This window comes from Salmo trutta, chromosome 19, assembly GCF_901001165.1.
Source record: "Salmo trutta chromosome 19, fSalTru1.1, whole genome shotgun sequence".
Lineage (NCBI taxonomy): Eukaryota > Metazoa > Chordata > Actinopteri > Salmoniformes > Salmonidae > Salmo > Salmo trutta.
This window is the reverse complement of record NC_042975.1, coordinates 23,061,891-23,080,924: the sequence shown is the minus strand read 5'-3', so window position 1 is coordinate 23,080,924 and position 19,034 is coordinate 23,061,891. Positions and strand designations below refer to the sequence as shown.

The 19,034-nt window shown below is 43.6% G+C and overlaps 1 protein-coding gene across 1 annotated transcript in view; it reads right to left on the bottom strand.

Annotated features, from left to right (window-relative positions):
* Nucleotides 1-19,034, bottom strand: part of LOC115154184 (protein turtle homolog B-like) — a 188,087-nt gene that overhangs the window by 56,368 nt on the left and 112,685 nt on the right. The window contains exons 5-6 of the mRNA XM_029700146.1: nucleotides 17,753-17,870; nucleotides 12,094-12,235 (exon numbers count right to left, since the gene is read on the bottom strand). Coding sequence (XP_029556006.1) covers nucleotides 12,094-12,235; nucleotides 17,753-17,870 — 260 coding nt within the window. The remainder of the gene's footprint in view (nucleotides 1-12,093; nucleotides 12,236-17,752; nucleotides 17,871-19,034) is intronic.

The window sequence follows — 19,034 nt, the reverse complement described above, 5'->3', positions numbered from 1 at the left end:
ACGATTGACCCGTAGCACTCACTTCTCTCACCCTGAAGTGCTCTAAGATGCTAGTTAACGACCATATCACGTCCACCTTACTTGACAACCTAGACCCACTACAATTTGCATACCGCCCCAACAGATTCAAGGATGATGCAATCGCCATTGCACTGCACACGACCCTATCCCACCTGGACAAGAGAAAGACCTATGTAAGAATGCTGTTCATAGAGTACAGCTCAGCCTTGAACACCATAGTGCCTTCCAAGCTCAGCACTAACCTCGGGGCTCTGGGTCTGAATCCCGCTCTGTGAAACTGGGTCCTGGACTCCCTGATGGGCCAACCTCAGGTGATGAAGGTAGGCAACAACACCTCCGCCACGCTGATCCTTAACACTGGGGCCCCACAAGGGGTGCGTGCTCAGCCCCCTTCTGTACTCACTGTTCACCCATGACTGCGTGGCCACCCACGTCTGCAACTCATTTGCTGATGACACAACAGTGGTAGGCCTGATTATAAACAATGACGAGACAACCTACAGGGAGGAGATGGTAGTCCTGGCAGAGTGGTGCCAGGAAAATAACCTCTCCCCCAACGTCAACAAAACGAAGGAGCTGATTGTGGACTAAAGGAGACAGCAGAAAAAGCACGCCCACATCCACATTGACAGGGCCGCAGCAGAAAGGGTCAAAAGGTTCAAGTTCCTAGTCGTGCACATCACTGAAGACCTGAAATGGTCCCTTCACACAGAAAGTGTGGTGAAGAATGTGCAACAGCGCCTCTTCAACCTCAGGAGGCTGAAGACATTTGGTTGGCCCCTAAGACCCTCACGAACCTCTACAGACGCACCACTGAGAGCATCCGGACGAAATGTATCATCGCCTGGTACGGCAATTGCACCGTCCGCAACCGCGGGGCACACTGCCTGTCCTCCAGGACATCTACAGCACCCGGTGTCACAAGAAGGCCAAGAATATCATCAAGGACCTCAGCCACCTGAGCAAGGGCCTGTTCACACCACTACCATCTAGAAGGAGGAGATAGTACAGGTAGGTGAATCAAAGCTGGGACAGAGAGACTAATAAACAGCTTCTATCTCCATGCCATCAGACTGTTAAACATTCACCACTAGCTGGCCTTCGCCCAATACCCTGCCCTGAACCATAATCACTGTTACTAGCTGGTTACCACCCACCATTAAAGTGAACACTGGTCACTTTAATAATGTTTACATACGGTTTTACTTGCGTTATATGTATATACTGTATTCTAGTCATTGCTCATCCTATACAAGTACTACACCTTTTCAATGCCATACTGTCTATACACACCATTATATACAGTGCATTCGGAAAGTATTCAGACCCCTTCACTTTTACCAAATGTTGTTACGTTACAGCCTTATTCTAAAATTGATTAAGCAGTTTTTTTCCTCATCAATCAACACACAAATACCCCATAATTATAAACCAAAAACATGTTTTTTGGAAATTGTTGTAAATTTATTACAAATAAAAAACTGAAATATTACATTTACATAGGCATTCAGACCCTTTACTCAGTACTTTGTTGAAGCACCTTTGGCAGCGATTACAGCCTGAAGTCTTCTTGTGTATGACGCTACAAGCTTGGCACATCTGGGTTCTGAGTTTCTCCCATTCTTCTTTGCAGATCCTTTCAAGCGCTGTCAGGTTGGATGGGGAGCGTTGCTGCGCAGCTATTTTCAGGTCTCTCCAGAGATGTTAGATCGGGTTCAAGTCCGGGCTCTGGCTGGGCCACTCAAGGACATTCAGAGACTTGTCCCGAAGCTACTCCTGCGTTATCTTGGCTGTGTGTTTAGGGTTGTTGTCCTGTTGGAAGGTAAACCTTCACCCTAGTCTGAGGCCCAGACTTTCATCAGACCAGAGAGTCTTGTTTCTCATTCTCTGAGAGTCTCTAGGTGCCTTTTGGCAAAATCCAAGCAGGCTGTCATGTGCCTTTTACTGAGGAGTGGCTTCCGTCTGGCCACTCTACCATAAAGCAGGGATGCAAACTGGTGAGGGCCTAAAAAGGTGACACTGTGTTTTGTTGCACTGAAACATGCAAAAAAATCCCTGCTAGGGGGAAATGCAGGTTTTTAACTAATTCAACAAAGAATATGATCTACATGATCAGTCTCTTTGTAAAATAAAAAGTGGTTAATGTGAACCTAACTCACAGCTAAAAAATGTAAGGAAAGCTTTCCAAGTCTTGAGAAAAAACAACACACTAATATCGCAGTTAGCCATGACAGCCTTTATAATAGAACACTTGTGACCACACACATCTAAATATTGCACTTGGGAAAAAAACATCTTAAGTAGAAATAGAATGAAACAAACAGGCATTCTATTTTTGCTCTATTATAGTGGCCACCGATCAAGTGCACAAGGCTACATGTGTGCAAAAATAACGTTGACTGAGTAAAAAATGTAATAATTCCCCCTCACTCACATACAAGTGTTACTGTCAAGTTCAACACAACAAAAGCAATATCTTTGGGCTACACTGCACATTATTACATTGTACACTTTCTGCCTGTGGACATCTGTTCTATAATGTGCCAGCAGAGCATGATACCCTTTGTTGGCATAATTGATCTCTTTCAGGCAGAGAGTACACCTGGCATACCCCTTTTTAACCACTGTATTGAAAAAGTGAGAAATAGGGAAAGTGTGTGGTGTTCCTTTCATCTCTATAGTGGCATCCAGCTTAAGCCAGGCCCATCTTCAGCTACACTTAGCTGTTTAACAAGTGTTGGATTCGGGGTAAACTTTGAACATTGTTATACGCAAAAGCATAGTATATAAAGGTTGGAAGAGACTGGTTTTTATGTCAGAGGTTAATGGTTCTCTGTAGAAAGACAGATGGCATTGGAATGTGTTGGGTGGATGGGAGGAGGTCACAGGATTGCTATAGGGGAATAGGATGGACATCTGTGGATTAGGCGAAGGAGGGGTTGAGGTCAGGTCAGATCCCCTGAAGGGTGAAATTATGGTTTATTATCCTATTACCCTCTCCCTGTCGAACCTTAAAATGTAAGGATTGGAGAGAAGGAGGAGTTCCTGAAGTGGAGTATATATACTTGTAGTGGTGGAAACATGTCTGTCTGAATACAGCTATGTCGACCCTTTTTAATTAAACTTGGTTAAGCTTTTCTAGTGTCCATGAGTTATTTACTCTGAAAAATTAGAACCTAACACAAGCAACGCCTCATTCTCACCTAATTCTCTCATTCTGAAAATTAGCATAACTTACTGTACTGTAGAGGGAAAACATTAGTTCACAGATAGTAGTGAGTTTGTTAGCTAGTTAACTAGTTAGGGAAACTAGTTAACTAGTTAACATTTCACACAGATTGCCAGGGTCCAGTAAGCAACTAATGCGTTATAACTTGAGGAACGGCAAGGAGTCATATAACGTTACCAGTTAACACTATAGCGAATTGGTTAGGTTACTAACGTTAGCGCATCTCATGTTGTAACGTTAGCTAGCTGACTTTATTAGCCAGCTAATTTTCACACCATAAACTCAATTATTTGATCAGTTCAGTTGGCTAATGTTGCTCAACATTTCTCTGGCAAGCTATAACGGATAATTCGATCCAGCTAGCAAGATACTTAAGAATGCTAACAATACTTGTTCCACAACACTTTCTCCCTCACCTCAAACTTTCCAAATTCCAGTTTTCGGTTACAGCTCATGAAGTAAGCTTCATCAACTTCTCACCCCTGTTTCCGTGGTCATGCTTCTCACCTACCTTTTCGTTATCGTTCAGGGGACGCGCTGCTGTAAATTAACTGGCAAACTGCCTTTCCAAGCGTCTTTCAAGAGTGCGCGCTGATGCTGTAACTAGAAAATTGGTTGTCTTTTCTCTCTTCAGTCATATGCTGCTTTCTGTTGTTATGTGAACGATTGGCAGAGCCTTGGATACAGCCAGTATTGCTCCAAATGTGCATCACTCGTTCGCATAAGGCCAGTAGTCATCCAAAGCCCCCCCTCGCCCAAATATTTCTCATCGGATCTACAGGAATCATGTTGGTCACCTATTTTGGATTCAAAACAGAGAATTTCGCCAAAGGTGACTAGTTTGCATCCCTGATAAAGGCCTGATTGGTGGAGTGCTGCAGAGATGATTGTCCTTCTGGAAGGTTCTCCCATCTTCACAGAGGAACTCACCTCCCTGACCAAGGCCTTTCCCCGGATTGTTCAGTTAGGCCGGGTGGCCAGCTCTAGGAAGAGTCTTGGTGGTTCCAAACTTTTTCCATTTAAGAATGATGGAGGCCACTGTGTTCTTAGGGACCTTCAATGTTGCAGACATTTTTTGGTACCCTTCCCCAGATCTGTGCCTCTACACAATCCTGTCTCGGAGCTCTAAATCAAATCAAATTGTATTGGTCACATACACATGGTTAGCAGATGTTAATGTGTAGCGAAAGTGTAGCGAAATCCTTGTGCTTCTAGTTCCGACAGTGCAGTAATATCTAACAAGTAATCTAACAAATTCACAATGACTACCTTATAAACACAAATGTAAAGGGATGAATAAGAATATGAACATATAAATATATGGATGAGTGATGGCCATGCGGCATAGGCAAGATGCAGTAGATGGTATAGAATACAGTATATACAGTTGAAGTCAGAAGTTTACATACACCTTAGCCAAATACATTTAAACTCAGTTTTTCACAATTCCTGACATTTAATCCTAGTAAAAATTCCCTGTTTTAGGTCAGTTAGGATCACCACTTTATTTTAAGAATGTGAATTGTCAGAATAATAGTAGAGAAAATGATTTATTTATTTTAAGAATGTGAATTGTCAGAATAATAGTAGAGAAAATGATTTATTTCAGCATTTATTTCTTTCATCAGAATCCCAGTGTGTCAGAAGTTTACATACATTCAACTAGTATTTGGTAGCATTGCCTTTAAATTGTTTAACGGGTCAAACGTTTCTGGTAGCCTTCCACAAGCTTCCCACAATAAGTTTGGTGAATTTTGGCCCATTCCTCCTGACAGAGTTGGTGTAACTGAGTCAGGTTTGTAGGCCTCCTTGCTCGCACACACATTTTCAGTTCTGCCCAAAAATCTTCTATGGGATTGAGGTCAGGGCTTTGTGATGGCCACTCCAATACCTTGACTTTGTTGTCCTTAAGCCATTTTGCCACAACTTTGGAAGTATGCTTGGGGTCATTGTCCATTTTGAAGACCCATTTGCGATCAAGCTTTAACTTCCTGATTGATGTCTCGAGATGTTGCTTCAATAAATCCACATAATTTTCCTCCTCATGATGCCATTTATTTTGTGAAGTGCACCAGTCCCCCTTGCAGCAAAGCACCCCCACAACATGATGCTGCCACCCCCGTGTTTCACGGTTGGGATGGTGTTCTTTGGCTTGCAAGCTTCCTCCTTTTTCCTCCAAACATAACGATGGTCATTATGGCCAAACAGTTCTATTTTTGTTTCATCAGACCAGAGGACATTTCTCCAAAAAGTACGATCTTTGTCCCCATGTACAGTTGCAAACCGTAGTCTGGGTATTTTATGGCGGTTTTGGAGCAGTGGCTTCTTCCGTGCTGAGCGGCCTTTCAGGTTATGTCGATATAGGACTCGTTTTACTGTGGATATAGATACTTTTGTACCTGTTTCCTCCAGCATCTTCACAAGGTCCTTTGCTGTTGTTCTGGGATTGATTTGCACTTTTCGCACAAAATAATTTTCACACAGATAAAGTACATTTATCTCTAGGAGACAGAACGCGTCTTCTTCCTGAGCGGTATGATAGCTGCGTGGTCGCATGGTGTTTATACTTGCGTACTATTCTTTGTACAGATGAAAGTGGTACCTTCAGGAGTTTGGAAATTGCTCCCAAGGATGAACCAGACTTGTGGAGGTCTACAAATGTTTTTCTGAGGTCTTGGCTGATTTCTTTTGATTTTCCCATGATGTCAAGCAAGGAGGCACTGAGTTTGAAGGTAGGCCTTGAAATACATTCACAGGAACACCTCGAATTTACTCAAATGATGTTAATTGGCCTATCAGAAGCTTCTAAAGCCATGACATCATTTTCTGGAATTTTCCAAGCTGTTTAAAGGCACAGTCAACGTAGTGTATGTAAACTTCAGACCCACTGGAATTGTGAAACAGTGAATTATAAGTGAAATAATTTGTCTGTAAACAATTGTTGGAAAAATTTCTTGTGCCATGCACAAAGTAGATGTCCTAACCGACTTGTCAAAACTATAGTTTGTTAACAAGAAATTTGTGGAGTGGTTGAAAAACAAGTTTTAATGACTCCAACCTAAGTGTATGTAAACTTCCGACTTCAACTGTATATATATATATACTGCTCAAAAAAATAAAGGGAACTCTTAGACAACACAATGTAACTCCAAGTCAATCACACTTCTGTGAAATCAAACTGTCCACTTAGGAAGCAACACTGATTGACAATAAATTTCACATGCTGTTGTGCAAATAGAATAGACAACAGGTGGAAATTATAGGCAATTAGCAAGACACCCCCAATAAAGGAGTGGTTCTGCAGGTGGGGACCACAGACCACTTCTCAGTTCCTATGCTTCCTGGCTGATGTTTTGGTCACTTTTGAATGCTGGCGGTGCTTTCACTCTAGTGGTAGCATGAGACGGAGTCTACAACCCACACAAGTGGCTCAGGTAGTGCAGCTCATCCAGGTTGGCACATCAATGCGAGCTGTGGCAAGAAGGTTTGCTGTGTCTGTCAGCGTAGTGTCCAGAGCATGGAGGCACTACCAGGAGACAGGCCAGTACATCAGGAGACGTGAAGGAGGCCGTAGGAGGGCAACAACCCAGCAGCAGGACCGCTACCTCTGTCTTTGTGCAAGGAGGAGCAGGAGAAGCACTGCCAGAGCCCTGCAAAATGACCTCCAGCAGGCCACAAATGTGCATGTGTCTGCTCAAACGGTCAGAAACAGACTCCATGAGGGTGGTATGAGGGCCTGACGTCCACAGGTGGGGGTTGTGCTTACAGCCCAACACCGTGCAGGACGTTTGGAATTTGCCAGAGAACACCAAGATTGGCAAATTCGCCACTGGCGCCCTGTGCTCTTCACAGATGAAAGCAGGTTCACACTGAGCACGTGACAGACGTGACAGAGTCTGGAGACGCCGTGGAGAACATTCTGCTGCCTGCAACATCCTCCAGCATGATCCGGTTTGGCGGTGGGTCAGTCATGGTGTGGGGTGGCATTTCTTTGGGGGCCGCACAGCCCTCCATGTGCTCACCAGAGGTAGCCTGACTGCCATTAGGTACCGAGATGAGATCCTCAGACCCCTTGTGAGACCATATGCTGGTGTGGTTGGCCCTGGGTTCCTCCTAATGCAAGACAATGCTAGACCTCATGTGGCTGGAGTGTGTCAGCAGTTCCTGCAAGAGGAAGGCATTGATGCTATGGACTGGCCCGCCCGTTCCCCAGACCTGAATCCAACTGAGCACATCTGGGACATCATGTCTCGCTCCATCCACCAACGCCACGTTGCACCACAGACTGTGCAGGAGTTGGCGGATGCTTTAGTCCAGGTCTGGGAGGAGATCCCTCAGGAGACCATCCGCCACCTCATCAGGAGCATACCCAGGCGTTGTAGGGAGGTCATACAGGCACGTGGAGGCCACACACACTACTGAGCCTCATTTGGACTTGTTTTAAGGACATTACATCAAAGTTGGATCAGCCTGTAGTGTGGTTTTCCACTTTAATTTTGAGTGTGACTCCAAATCCAGACCTCCATGGGTTGATAAATTGGATTTCCATTGATTATTGGTGTGTGATTTTGTTGTCAGCACATTCAACTATGTAAAGAAAAAAGTATTTAATAAGATTATTTCTTTCATTCAGATCTAGGATGTGTTGTTTAAGTGTTCCCTTTATTTTTTTGAGCAGTGTATATATATATATATATATATATATATATATATATATATATATATATATATATATATGTAGAGGTCTACAATTTGAGTGTACAAAACATTAAGAACACCTGCTCTTTCTTATTAAATCCACTTCAAATCAGTGTAGATGAAGTGGTGAACAGCATATAACAAAAGATTTGTGTTTTATTTATTTTTAATTAGGCAAGTCAATTAAGAACAAATTCTTATTTACAATGATGGCCTACCAAAAGGAAAAAGGCCTCCTGCGGGGACGGGTCTGGGATTAAAAATCTAAAAATCTAAAAAAAAATATAGGACAAAACACACATCACGACAAGAGACACCACAACACTACATAAAGAGAGACCTAAGACAACAACATAGCATGGCAGCAACACATGAAAACAGCATGGTAGCAACACAACATGACAACAACATGGTTGCAACACAACATGGCAGCAGCACAATATGGTAGCAGAACAAAACATGGTACAAACATTATTGGGCACAGACAACAGACTAAAGGGCAAGAAGGTACAACTGTCAGTAAGCGTGTCCATGATTGAGTCTTTGAATGAAGAAATGGAGATAAAATGGTCCAGTTTGATTGTTTGTTGCAGCTCGTTCCAGTTGCTAGCTGGGGCAAACTGAAAAGAGGAGCGACCCAGGGATGTGTGTGCTTTGGGGACCTTTAACAGAATGTGACTGGCAGAATGGTTGTATGTGGAGGATGAGGGCTGCAGTAGGTATCTCAGATAGGGGGGAGTGAGGCCTAAGAGGGTTTTATAAATAAGCATAAACCAGTGGGTCTTGTGACAGGAATTTGTTCTTAACTGACTTCCCTAGTTAAATAAAGATTTTTAAAAAAGAAACAACATTTTACTCTGTGAAGCATTTGGGCTGCAATCTGAGATGCAGTTTCTTCATGTGAACTCTGTGGCTTTACACACAAATGTTTATTAGGTGCAATGTCCAGGTGGCATAGTGTCACGGATTCCCCCGATACTGCTGCTCATTCCGTGCACCAGTTCCGGAGGTCTACATCATCGCCCTCTAGGCATCTCTGAAGTCTCTCATTATGCACACCTAATTCCAATTCTCCTCATTAGCAATTGTATATATGTGCCCTCTGTTCACCATTGTCTGGTCAGTTATTGTTCCCATGTCCGTTCCTCTGTGAGTACCTGAGCTTTGTTATTTCGGCTCGCTTGCTGGGTGTATTGTGCACTTGTTCCTACGGGTCTCGCCCCGTGTAGTGTATTGCGGGTTTCGTCCTGTGTATTTATTAGAGATAAATTTATTCGCTCTTTTGTTTGGGTTACATCCCTGTGTTTTTGTATCCGTGTTTGTTTTGGGCTTCGTCCCCTTGCCTTTCATAGCATGTGGTATTAAAACCCCCTATTATGTATTCCTGTGTCTGTCTCCAATAATTTATTCAATGTGACATATAGCTTGTTAAATACTGTACATTTTGTAATATCATTGTGTATTAATTCCATTGTCTCAACTTCCCTGGGCTCCAATAACAAACTGCCTCCTTATATTGAAACAAGGGCTCTTCCCTTGTCTCTCCTCCCTCCCCATCTCCCTCCACTTAAACATTTCATTCTCTGGGAGTGTGGAGGTTGAAAAAGTGTACAGGCCATGCATGAGTGGATGTGGGATTGCTGGGGGCTAGGTGGAAGTCCTGTAATCATTGCTAGTGGAGCGTGGAACGGCACAAGCACTGTGTCACTAGATATTCCTGTCACTAGATATTCCTGTCACTGGGGACAAGGAGGGGTGGTGAAGAAGAGGTGATGTTGGAGAGGGGGTCCTCTATCTATTGCCTTCTACCTTTTTCCATCCATCTTTCTTTGCTTACTGTCTTTCTGTCTCCATTGTGGTGACGCTGTACATACCGTTCTCACTTTCTCCCTTCCACATTCCCTGACTTTGATTCTCTAATTTTCTCTATCTTCATTCTCTTATGTACCTCCTTCCCGACCTCCCTCTGCTTCAGTCTAACTCTTTTCCGTCTGACTGTCTATCTTCATTCCCTACTTTGCCTAAAGAGGTACATGCTACACTGTGCATGTACCTCTTTACCTTCCTCTCTTTCAATCTTATTCAATACCTCTCTAACCCTTCTCTCTACCCTCCCACCTCCCTATTTATATATACATTCCCGTTGTACTTTTTCAAAAATATTTTCAAAGTCAGTTATGAATACTAGGCCTGGTTTCCCAGATTTTTCAGTGTTCTATTGTTTCCAGTACTTGTCTTATATTACCTCCAATGTATCGTCCATGTAAAAACCTGTCTGATTAGGATGAACAATACCTTTTTAATTCTATGCGCTATGCAATTCGCTCAAATTTTGCATCACAACACTGAAGTGTAAGGGGCCTCCATTTTTTTTAAATGGACTGAATCGTTATATTTACCACCTGTGTCCTGTTTTAGTAATAGTGAAATCAGACCTTCTTGTTGAGTATCTGTATATTTTTATAGGAGTGGTTAAAACATGCTAATAATGGTCCTCTGAGTACATAAAAAAAAAATATATCCCATATGCCATCCAGCCCTTGAGTTTTCCTTGACTTAAAGGCTTTAATTGCATCAATAAGTTCCTCCTCTGTAATTTGGCCTTCACATGACAGCTGTTAATTCTACATTATTAATAGAAATGGAAGTGGAGACTGAAACAAAAACATATGCTTAAAGTACTTTGCTTCCTCTTTCAAAATATTGGTGACTGTCATTTGTAACAAGTTTCAGTTAATTATTTTTGGTAGCATTTCTATGTTGAAGATTAAAAAACAATTTGGTGCATTTTTCCCCATATTCCATCCAGTTTGCTTTATTTTTTAGAATATATTACACTTGGTTTTTCTTCAAAAAGTTCCTCCAGTTCTTTTTGTTTTTCCTCTAACTTATTCTCTACCTCTCTGGTACAGGTTCTATTGCTGTCTATCTGTACTGTTAGTCCATCTTCTTCCTTTGTTAATATGAACTATTTTGACCTATATTGCTTTTGTTTTAAAGATGAGTATTGCATTGCATGGCCCCTAAAAGGACATTTAAAAGTGTCACATACAATAAAGGGATCTGCTGTACCTATGTTATGTCAGAAAAGGTCTGTCTTGGTTAAAAACAATATCCTCGCCCACTTGAATTCTGTAAGAGCAAAGTATATGCAAATTATTTAATGGTCCGACCGCATTCTGTCCCCTATCAACACTTTTTACTTTTGGGGCAAGCGAGAATGACATAAGAAAGTAGTCAAGATGACTAGCTTGATTTAGCCTCTGCCATATACAGTACCAGTTAAAAGTTTGGACACCCCTACTCATTCAAGGATCTTTCTTTATTTGTACTATTTTCTATATTGTAGAATAATAGTGAATGCATCAACTATGAAATAACACATATAGAATCATGTAATAACCAAAAAAGTGTTTAACAAATCAAAATATATTTGACATTCTTCAAAGTAGCCACCCTTTGCCTTGATGCTCACCCATCCGGGGGCTTTGGCTTTGTTTGACCAACCCTGCCAGGCATCCTCATGCTCTTGAGCGGGCGATGCTGCTTTAGTGGGTCTCTGACCGCGTTTATCTTTCTGTCTTGGCTGAGTATAGACTACTTGCAGTAGGCCTATAAAACATATAAAGATAACAGATCCTTAGTGTGATATAGGCTGATAGTGTTCGGTGTTGGGTATTATCAAGTATTGATGGCTAGCTTCCCTTGCACTCAAGTTTTTTCTGTCACCACGGTGGGGTACTGCAGCTTGTTTGACACTATTTCAGGCACTGCTGTTATGCCATCGCAGGGCATCTTAATTCCATGTGAGGAGAAAGAAGAGCACAATAATGCAGGCAACACAATAACTAATACTCTCTCTGTGCAAGGGTCTAAAATGAGATTACATGATCAGGTTGAGAGTTCCAAATTCATTGTGTATGTGCATCAGGGCGGGATTTTATTTGAGTACTTCTATGTCTCTCAAATGTTACTGCGTGCCGTAACTGCACAAGGACAAACAATTCTGTAAGTGGTGGTTGGTATACACAATTCACACCAAACAAAACATCACAAAACTCGTATTTATCCCCAGTTGTACGGCATGTGTTTAGGGTGGTGGGGGATAGGGGATGGAACAGTAATGAACCCGATCATAACTTTACTTCTTGAAGAAGACGTTGTCGTCCTCCCAGAACCAGGTGTAGGTGAGGTTGCCAGGGTAGGCCTCGGCCAGGCAGTCCAGCTTGGCGGCCTGGGATATGTTCAACGTCAGGTTCTGTGGAGGGGACACGATGAACGGTGGCCCTGGAGGGACACAAAGCACAAAACAATGGCAATTAGTTACATTCACTTTTCTTTTTACATGTACTCAAACACATTAAACAGGAGAAGATATGAGAAAAAAAATGCAGTCCAATCATCCGCCGAACAAGACCCTCTTGCTTTAGCTCACATAGCATTTTGTTCCCTTATGATTTTAGTAAGGTCCTCAGTAAACCAATGGTTCTCTCTGCCCTTAATCCTTAATTTTTTTAAAGGGGCATGCCTATTGCATACATCCTGGAATTGTCACGGATCCCCCCGGTACTGCTGCTCATTCATTCACCAGCTACGAAGGTCTACGTCACCAGATTTCTAGGCTTCACTGAACTGGATTCATTACCACCAACACTGGACTGTCTTCGTCTCATTACGCACATCTGGTTCCCATTCCCCCTGATTAGTATGTTATATAAACTCAGCAAAAAAAGAAACGTCCTCTCACTGTCAACTGCGTTTATTTTCAGCAAACTTAACATGTGTAAATATTTGTATGAACATAACAAGATTCAACAACTGAGACATAAACTGAACAAGTTCCACAGACATGTGATGAACATAAATGGAATAATGTGTCCCTGAACAAAGGGGGATCAAAATCAAAAGTAACAGTCAGTATCTGGTGTGGCCACCAGCTGCATTAATTACTGCAGTGCATCTCCTCCTCATGGACTGCACAAGATTTGCCAGTTCTTGCTGTGAGATGTTACCCCACTATTCCACCAAGGCACCTGCAAGTTCCCGGACATTTCTGGGGGGAATGGCCCTAGCCCTCACCCTCCAATCAGCTGTCCATCCTGTCTCCCTGTAGCGCTGTCTTAGGCGTCTCACAGTACGGACATTGCAATTTATTGCCCTGGCCACATCTGCAGTCCTCATGCCGTCTTGCAGCATGCCTAAGGCACGTTCACGCAGATGAGCAGGGACCATGGGCATCTTTCTTTTGGTGTTTTTCAGTCACAAATGAACTTTTAACAAGGCACACCTGTTAATTGAAATGCATTCCAGGTGACTACCTCATGCAGCTGGTTGAGAGAATGCCAAGAGTGTGCAAAGCTGTCATCAAGGCAAAGGGCTGTCATCAAGGCAAAGGGTGGCTATTTGAAGAATCTCAAATATAAAATATATTTTGATTTGTTTAATGCTTTTTGGGTTACTACATGATTCTATGTGTGTTATTTCATAGTTTTGATGTCTTCATAAAGAAAAAAGAAATAAAGAAAAACCCTTGAATGAGTAGGTGTGTCCAAACTTTTGACTGGTACTGTCACGTCCTGATCAGTAAGGGGTCATTTTGTTATTGTAGTATGGCCAGGACGTGGCAGGGGTGTGTTTGATTTATGTGTCTTGGGTTTTTGGGAAATATTCCATGTCTAGAGCTTCCGTCTAGAGCTTCCGGCGACAGTGCCCCGTCTAGAGCTTCCGGCGACAGTGCCCCGTCTAGAGCTTCCGGTGACAGTGCCCCGTCTAGAGCTTCCGGCGACAGTTCCCCGTCCAGTGCTTCCGGCGACGGCCCACAGTCCGGAACCGACAGAGACGCCCGCCAGTCCGGCGCAGCCAGAGTCGCCGCCAGTCCGGCGCAGCCAGAGTCGCCCGCCAGTCCGGTGCAGCCAGAGTCGCCCGCCAGTCCGGAGCTCCCAGAGTCGCTCCTCAGCCCTGAGCCTTCAGCGGGGGTGAACAGGTTAGGTTGGGGACTAGCGCCCAGAACCAGAGCCACCTCCGTAGGGGGGAGTTTGGGGAAGGGGGGGTTGTTTCCACAGGAACCATCGGTGACGGTGGCCACACTCTCTTCCCTCCCTTTAGTTTTTTTTGTTGATGTTGTGGGATATTGTTGGGGTCTTTTGGTTAAGGGGGGTACTGTCACGACATGACCAGTAAGGTGTCATTTTGTTATTGTAGTATGGCCAGGACGTGGCAGGGGTGTGTTTGATTTATGTGTCTTGGGTTTTTGGGTAATGTTCCATGTATAGCTGTGTAGCCTTACAGGACTGTTTTTCGTCGTTGTTTGTTATTTTTGTTAAGTGTTCATGTTTATCCAAATAAAAAAGGAAGATGAGCACGATACCCGCTGCGCCTTGGTCCACTTTTTACGACGCTCCTGACAGGTACTGCATATATTTTTTGTATTTTACCCCCTTTTTGTCCCCAATTTTGTGATATCAAATTGCAATCCAATTACGATCTTGCCTCATTGCTGCAACTCCCCAATGGGCTCGGGAGAAGCATGACCCGCCAAACCGCTCTTAACCCGCCCACTTAACCTGGAAGCCAGCCGCACCAATGTTTCGGAGGAAACACCGTTCAACTGACGACCGCAGTTAGCCTGCAGGCGCTGAGGTGATGAGCCAAGTAAAGCCCCTCTGGCCAAACCCTCCCCTAACCCGGACGACGCTGGGCCCATTGTGCGCCGCCCTATGGGACTCCCAGTCACGGCCGGTTGTGACACAGCCTGGGAATGAACCCGGTTCTGTAGTGATGCCTTAGACTGCTGCGCCACTCGGAAGGCCTAGACAACCATTACTAAGTCAAAACTGTAACTAGGCCACTCAGGAACATTCAATGTCATTTTGTTAAGCAACTCCAGTGTTATTGTCCTGCTGAAAGGTGAATTTGTCTCCCAGGGTCAGTTGGAAAGCAGACTGAACCAGGTTTTCCCTCTAGGATTTTGCCTATGCTAAGCTCTATTCCTCGCTTTATTCCTCTATTCCATACCCATAACATGATGCAGCCACCATGTTTGAAAATATGAAGAGTGGTACTCAGTGATGTGTTGTGTTGGATTTGCCCCAAAAATAATGCTTTGCATTCAAGACGTGAAGTTCATTTCTTTGCCACATTTTTTGCAGTTTTACTTTAGTGCCTTATTGGGATGCATGTTTTGGAATATTCTGTACAGGATACTTCTTTTCACTCTGTCATGGAGTAACTACAATGTTGTAGATCCATCCTCAGTTTTCTCCTATCACAGCTATTAAACTCTGTAACTGTTTTAAAATCACCATTGGCCTCAGTGAAATCCCTGAGCAGTTTTTTTCCTCTCGGGCAACTGAGTTAGGAATGATGCCTGTATTTTGTAGTGACTGGGTGTAGCGATACACCATCCAAAGTGTAATGAACAAAAATATAAATGCAACATGTAAAGTGTTGGTTCCATGTTTCATGAGCTGAAATAAAAGATCCCCAAAATTTTCTAAATGCACAAAAAGCTTATTTCTCAAAACTGTTGTGCACAAATGTGTTTACATCCCTGTTAGTGAGCATTTCTTTGCCAAGCCAAGATAATCCATCCACCTTACAGGTGGGGCATATCAAGAAGCTGATTAAACAGCATGATCATTTTACAGGTGCACCTTGTACTGGGGACAATACAAGGCGACTCTAAAATGTGAAGCTTGGCCACTGACATGCTGGAGAAGTGTGCTCTTAACGGATTAATCCCGGTTTCAACTGTAGCAGGCTGATGGCAGACAGCGTGCATGGCGTCATCTGGTCGAGTGGTTTGCTGATGTCAACTTTATGAACAGAGTGCCCCATGGTGGCGGTGGAGTTATGGTATGGGCAGTCATAAGCTACGGACAACAAACACAATTGCATTTTATCGATGGCAATTTAAGTGCACAGAGATACCGTGAGGAGATCCTGAGGCCCATTGTCGTGCCATTCATCCGCCGTCATCACCTCATGTTTCAGCATGATAATGCACAGCCCCATGTCGAAAGATCTGTACACAATTCCTGGAAGCTGAAAATGTCCCAGTTCTTCCATGGCCTGCATACTCACCAGACATGCCACCCATTGAGCATGTTTGGGATGCTCTGATTGACGTGTACGACAGCGTGTTCCAGTTCCCGCCAATATCCAGCAACTTCGCACCGCCATTGTAGAGGAGTGGGACAACATTCAGCAGGCCACAATCAACAGCCTGATCAACTGCATGAGGCACACTGACAGGTTTTCTGATCCATGCTCCTACTTTTTTTTTTGAGGTATCTGTGACCAACAGATGCATATCTGTATTCCCAGTCATGTGAAATCCATAGATTAGGGTCTAATACGTTTATTTAAATTGACTGATTTCCTTATATGAACTGTAACTCAGTAAAATCTTAATTGTTGCATGTTGCGTTTTTAGTTTTGTTAAGTGCTCAAAGGGATATTCAATGTCTGATGTTTTTATTTTTTATTACCCATCTAACAATAGGTGCCCTCTTTGCGAGGCATTCAAAAACCTCCCTGGTCTTTGTGGTTGAATCTGTGTTTGAAGTTCACTGCCTGGCTGAGGGACCTTAGTATTTGTACGTGTGTGGTAGAGAGATGAAGTAGTCATTCAAAAATCATGTTAAACACTATTATTGCACACTGAGTGAGTCCATGCAAGTTATTATATGACTTGTTTAGCACATTTTTACTCCTGAACTTATTTAGGCTTCCCATAACAAAGGCGTTGAATACTTATTGACTCAAGACATTTCAGCTTTACATTTTTTATTAATTTGCAAACATTTCTATAAACATAACTCCCCTTTGACATTACGGGGTATTGTGTGTAGGCCAGTGACACAAAATCTCAATGTAATCCATTATACATTCAGGCTGAACACAACAAAAAGTCAAGGGGTGTGAATAGTTTCTGAAGGCACTAAGGGGAATAGTGGTGAGTGAGAAAAGAGGGAAAAATGGCCTATGATATCTTATCAGTAATTTCAGCTCATTTCATCTGCCTGCACCGATGGAAAATCCTCAAATTCATACCATAACGTGTGCGTACACACAAACATACTCAGCACACACAAACATAGATTTGAGTAATTTAGCAGATGCAAAGCTGAGCTGATTGCAGAGTCCATAATACAAAACACACACACCCACCCACACAGTCCATCCCCCTCCTTAAGCCAGCTTGGTGATTTTGGCTGGCAGCCTAATATGGTAGTTCTGATCCAGAGCCCAGGGCCTGAGCCTCTAACAGGGGAAGGATTCTTATCTGCAAACCCACTGTGTGTGGGTGTGTATGGGTGTGTGTGTATGTATAGCAGGGGCACAGCTGGAAACGCTGCTCGCTGCAGATTTGCTTAGTTGATCTGGTGGCGATCGGATTCAGTGGCTTTCCAACAGGGACACCGAATTAGCATAATCCCTACCCCTAGAGTCATTTGCCAATCAAAAGCCACCACCTTTAAAACATGCATCATCAGACAGACAGACAGACATACAGAGAGCTTGTTAAAGCCTTGATCCTCAGACATGCTCCATATGGCAGCCAATTAGCTCCTGTAGTGGTAGACCTCATAGGCACAAACACTTACACGGCTTCCTGCACATGCACATACGTACACCTGTCCACTGACACATATACCCAGCAGAGAACATACACAAATACACACATACTGTACATGTCGTCTGATATACACACCCGTACACTGCTGCACGTAGGTATACATGCACTCACTTACATCCACACACAGACATAAACACACAGATGTTGAGTTGTGGTGAGGCTACCTTGGACAAGTAGGCGTGTGGTGTGGACAACCTCCCCCTGGATGCTGTAGGCTCGGCAGGTGTACGCCCCTCTGTCCTCGCGGCTGACCAAAAGCACCGTCAAACTCCCAGCAGACACCTGGGGAGGGAGAGGACACCATTGATTGAATACTGTACTTTCTGATTTTACTTCCTGGCATAGGGTACCATCAATATGGCCACCGGTCCACTAATCAAGGAACATTGACTTGAAAAGGGATTGACATTCTAGAAGAGATTCTATGACAGACATTGGACACTCATATTCCCTTACATATTTTGGATCACTATCTGTACAACAATAAAGCACTGCAATTGGCACAAAATACAAAAGCCCATGTTTTGTTGTAGGCTAGCCTGTGTTGGGTTGGTGTGGGCTTGGTGTGTGTAGCGGGGTGCGTAATTGGCGACAGAGAAGTTAGGCGCAGGAGAGCAGAACTGGGTAATAACCAGAGATTTATTCAGCAAAACCAACGGCATCCAGAACAACAAGATAAATGGGCACAAAAATAACCCGTTGTGCGCTCACGGGGAACGTGCACAAGCACTACAATAAATAATCCCACACAAAGACATGGGGGGAACACAGGGTTAAATACACAACAAGTAATTGAGGGAATTGAAACCAGGTGTGAGGAAACACAAGACAAAACACATGGAAAATGAAAAGTGGATCGATGATGGCTAGAAGACCGGCGACACCGACTGCCGAGCGCCTCCCGAAACAGGAGAGGACCCGACTTCGGCAGAAGTCGTGACAGTGTGGTCTAGCCTGTGTCGGGCTGGTGTGGGCTTAGTGTGGGCTAGCCTGTTTTGGGCTGGTGTGGGCTCGCCTGTTTTGGACTGATGTGGGATTTGTGTGGGCTAGCCTGTGTTGGGCTGGCGTGGGCGAGCCTGTGCCCACCTTGCCCACCGAATACTCAAATTGGGCCAATGGCGTCATGTTTGCTGGGAATAACCACAGGACCGGGCATTTAAACAGTTTTTTCATTACATCATATAATACATAATTTCTTATGAGTGTAACTATTAGTGTTATCGTTTTATATGTATACATGTATGTTTATGCATGTACCAATTAGCACTACTCACCTAGCCCCTTGTGGGATAAATAGAGCAGAACTGACAATTACAGCCTATAACACAAAGACTGTAAATTACACACTACTCAAGCACTACATAAACCATGGCTGCCACATAGTGCTGTCACTGTGAGAAATGAATACTCTCTCTCTCATTTCACAGAGTACAGGATGGGACACGA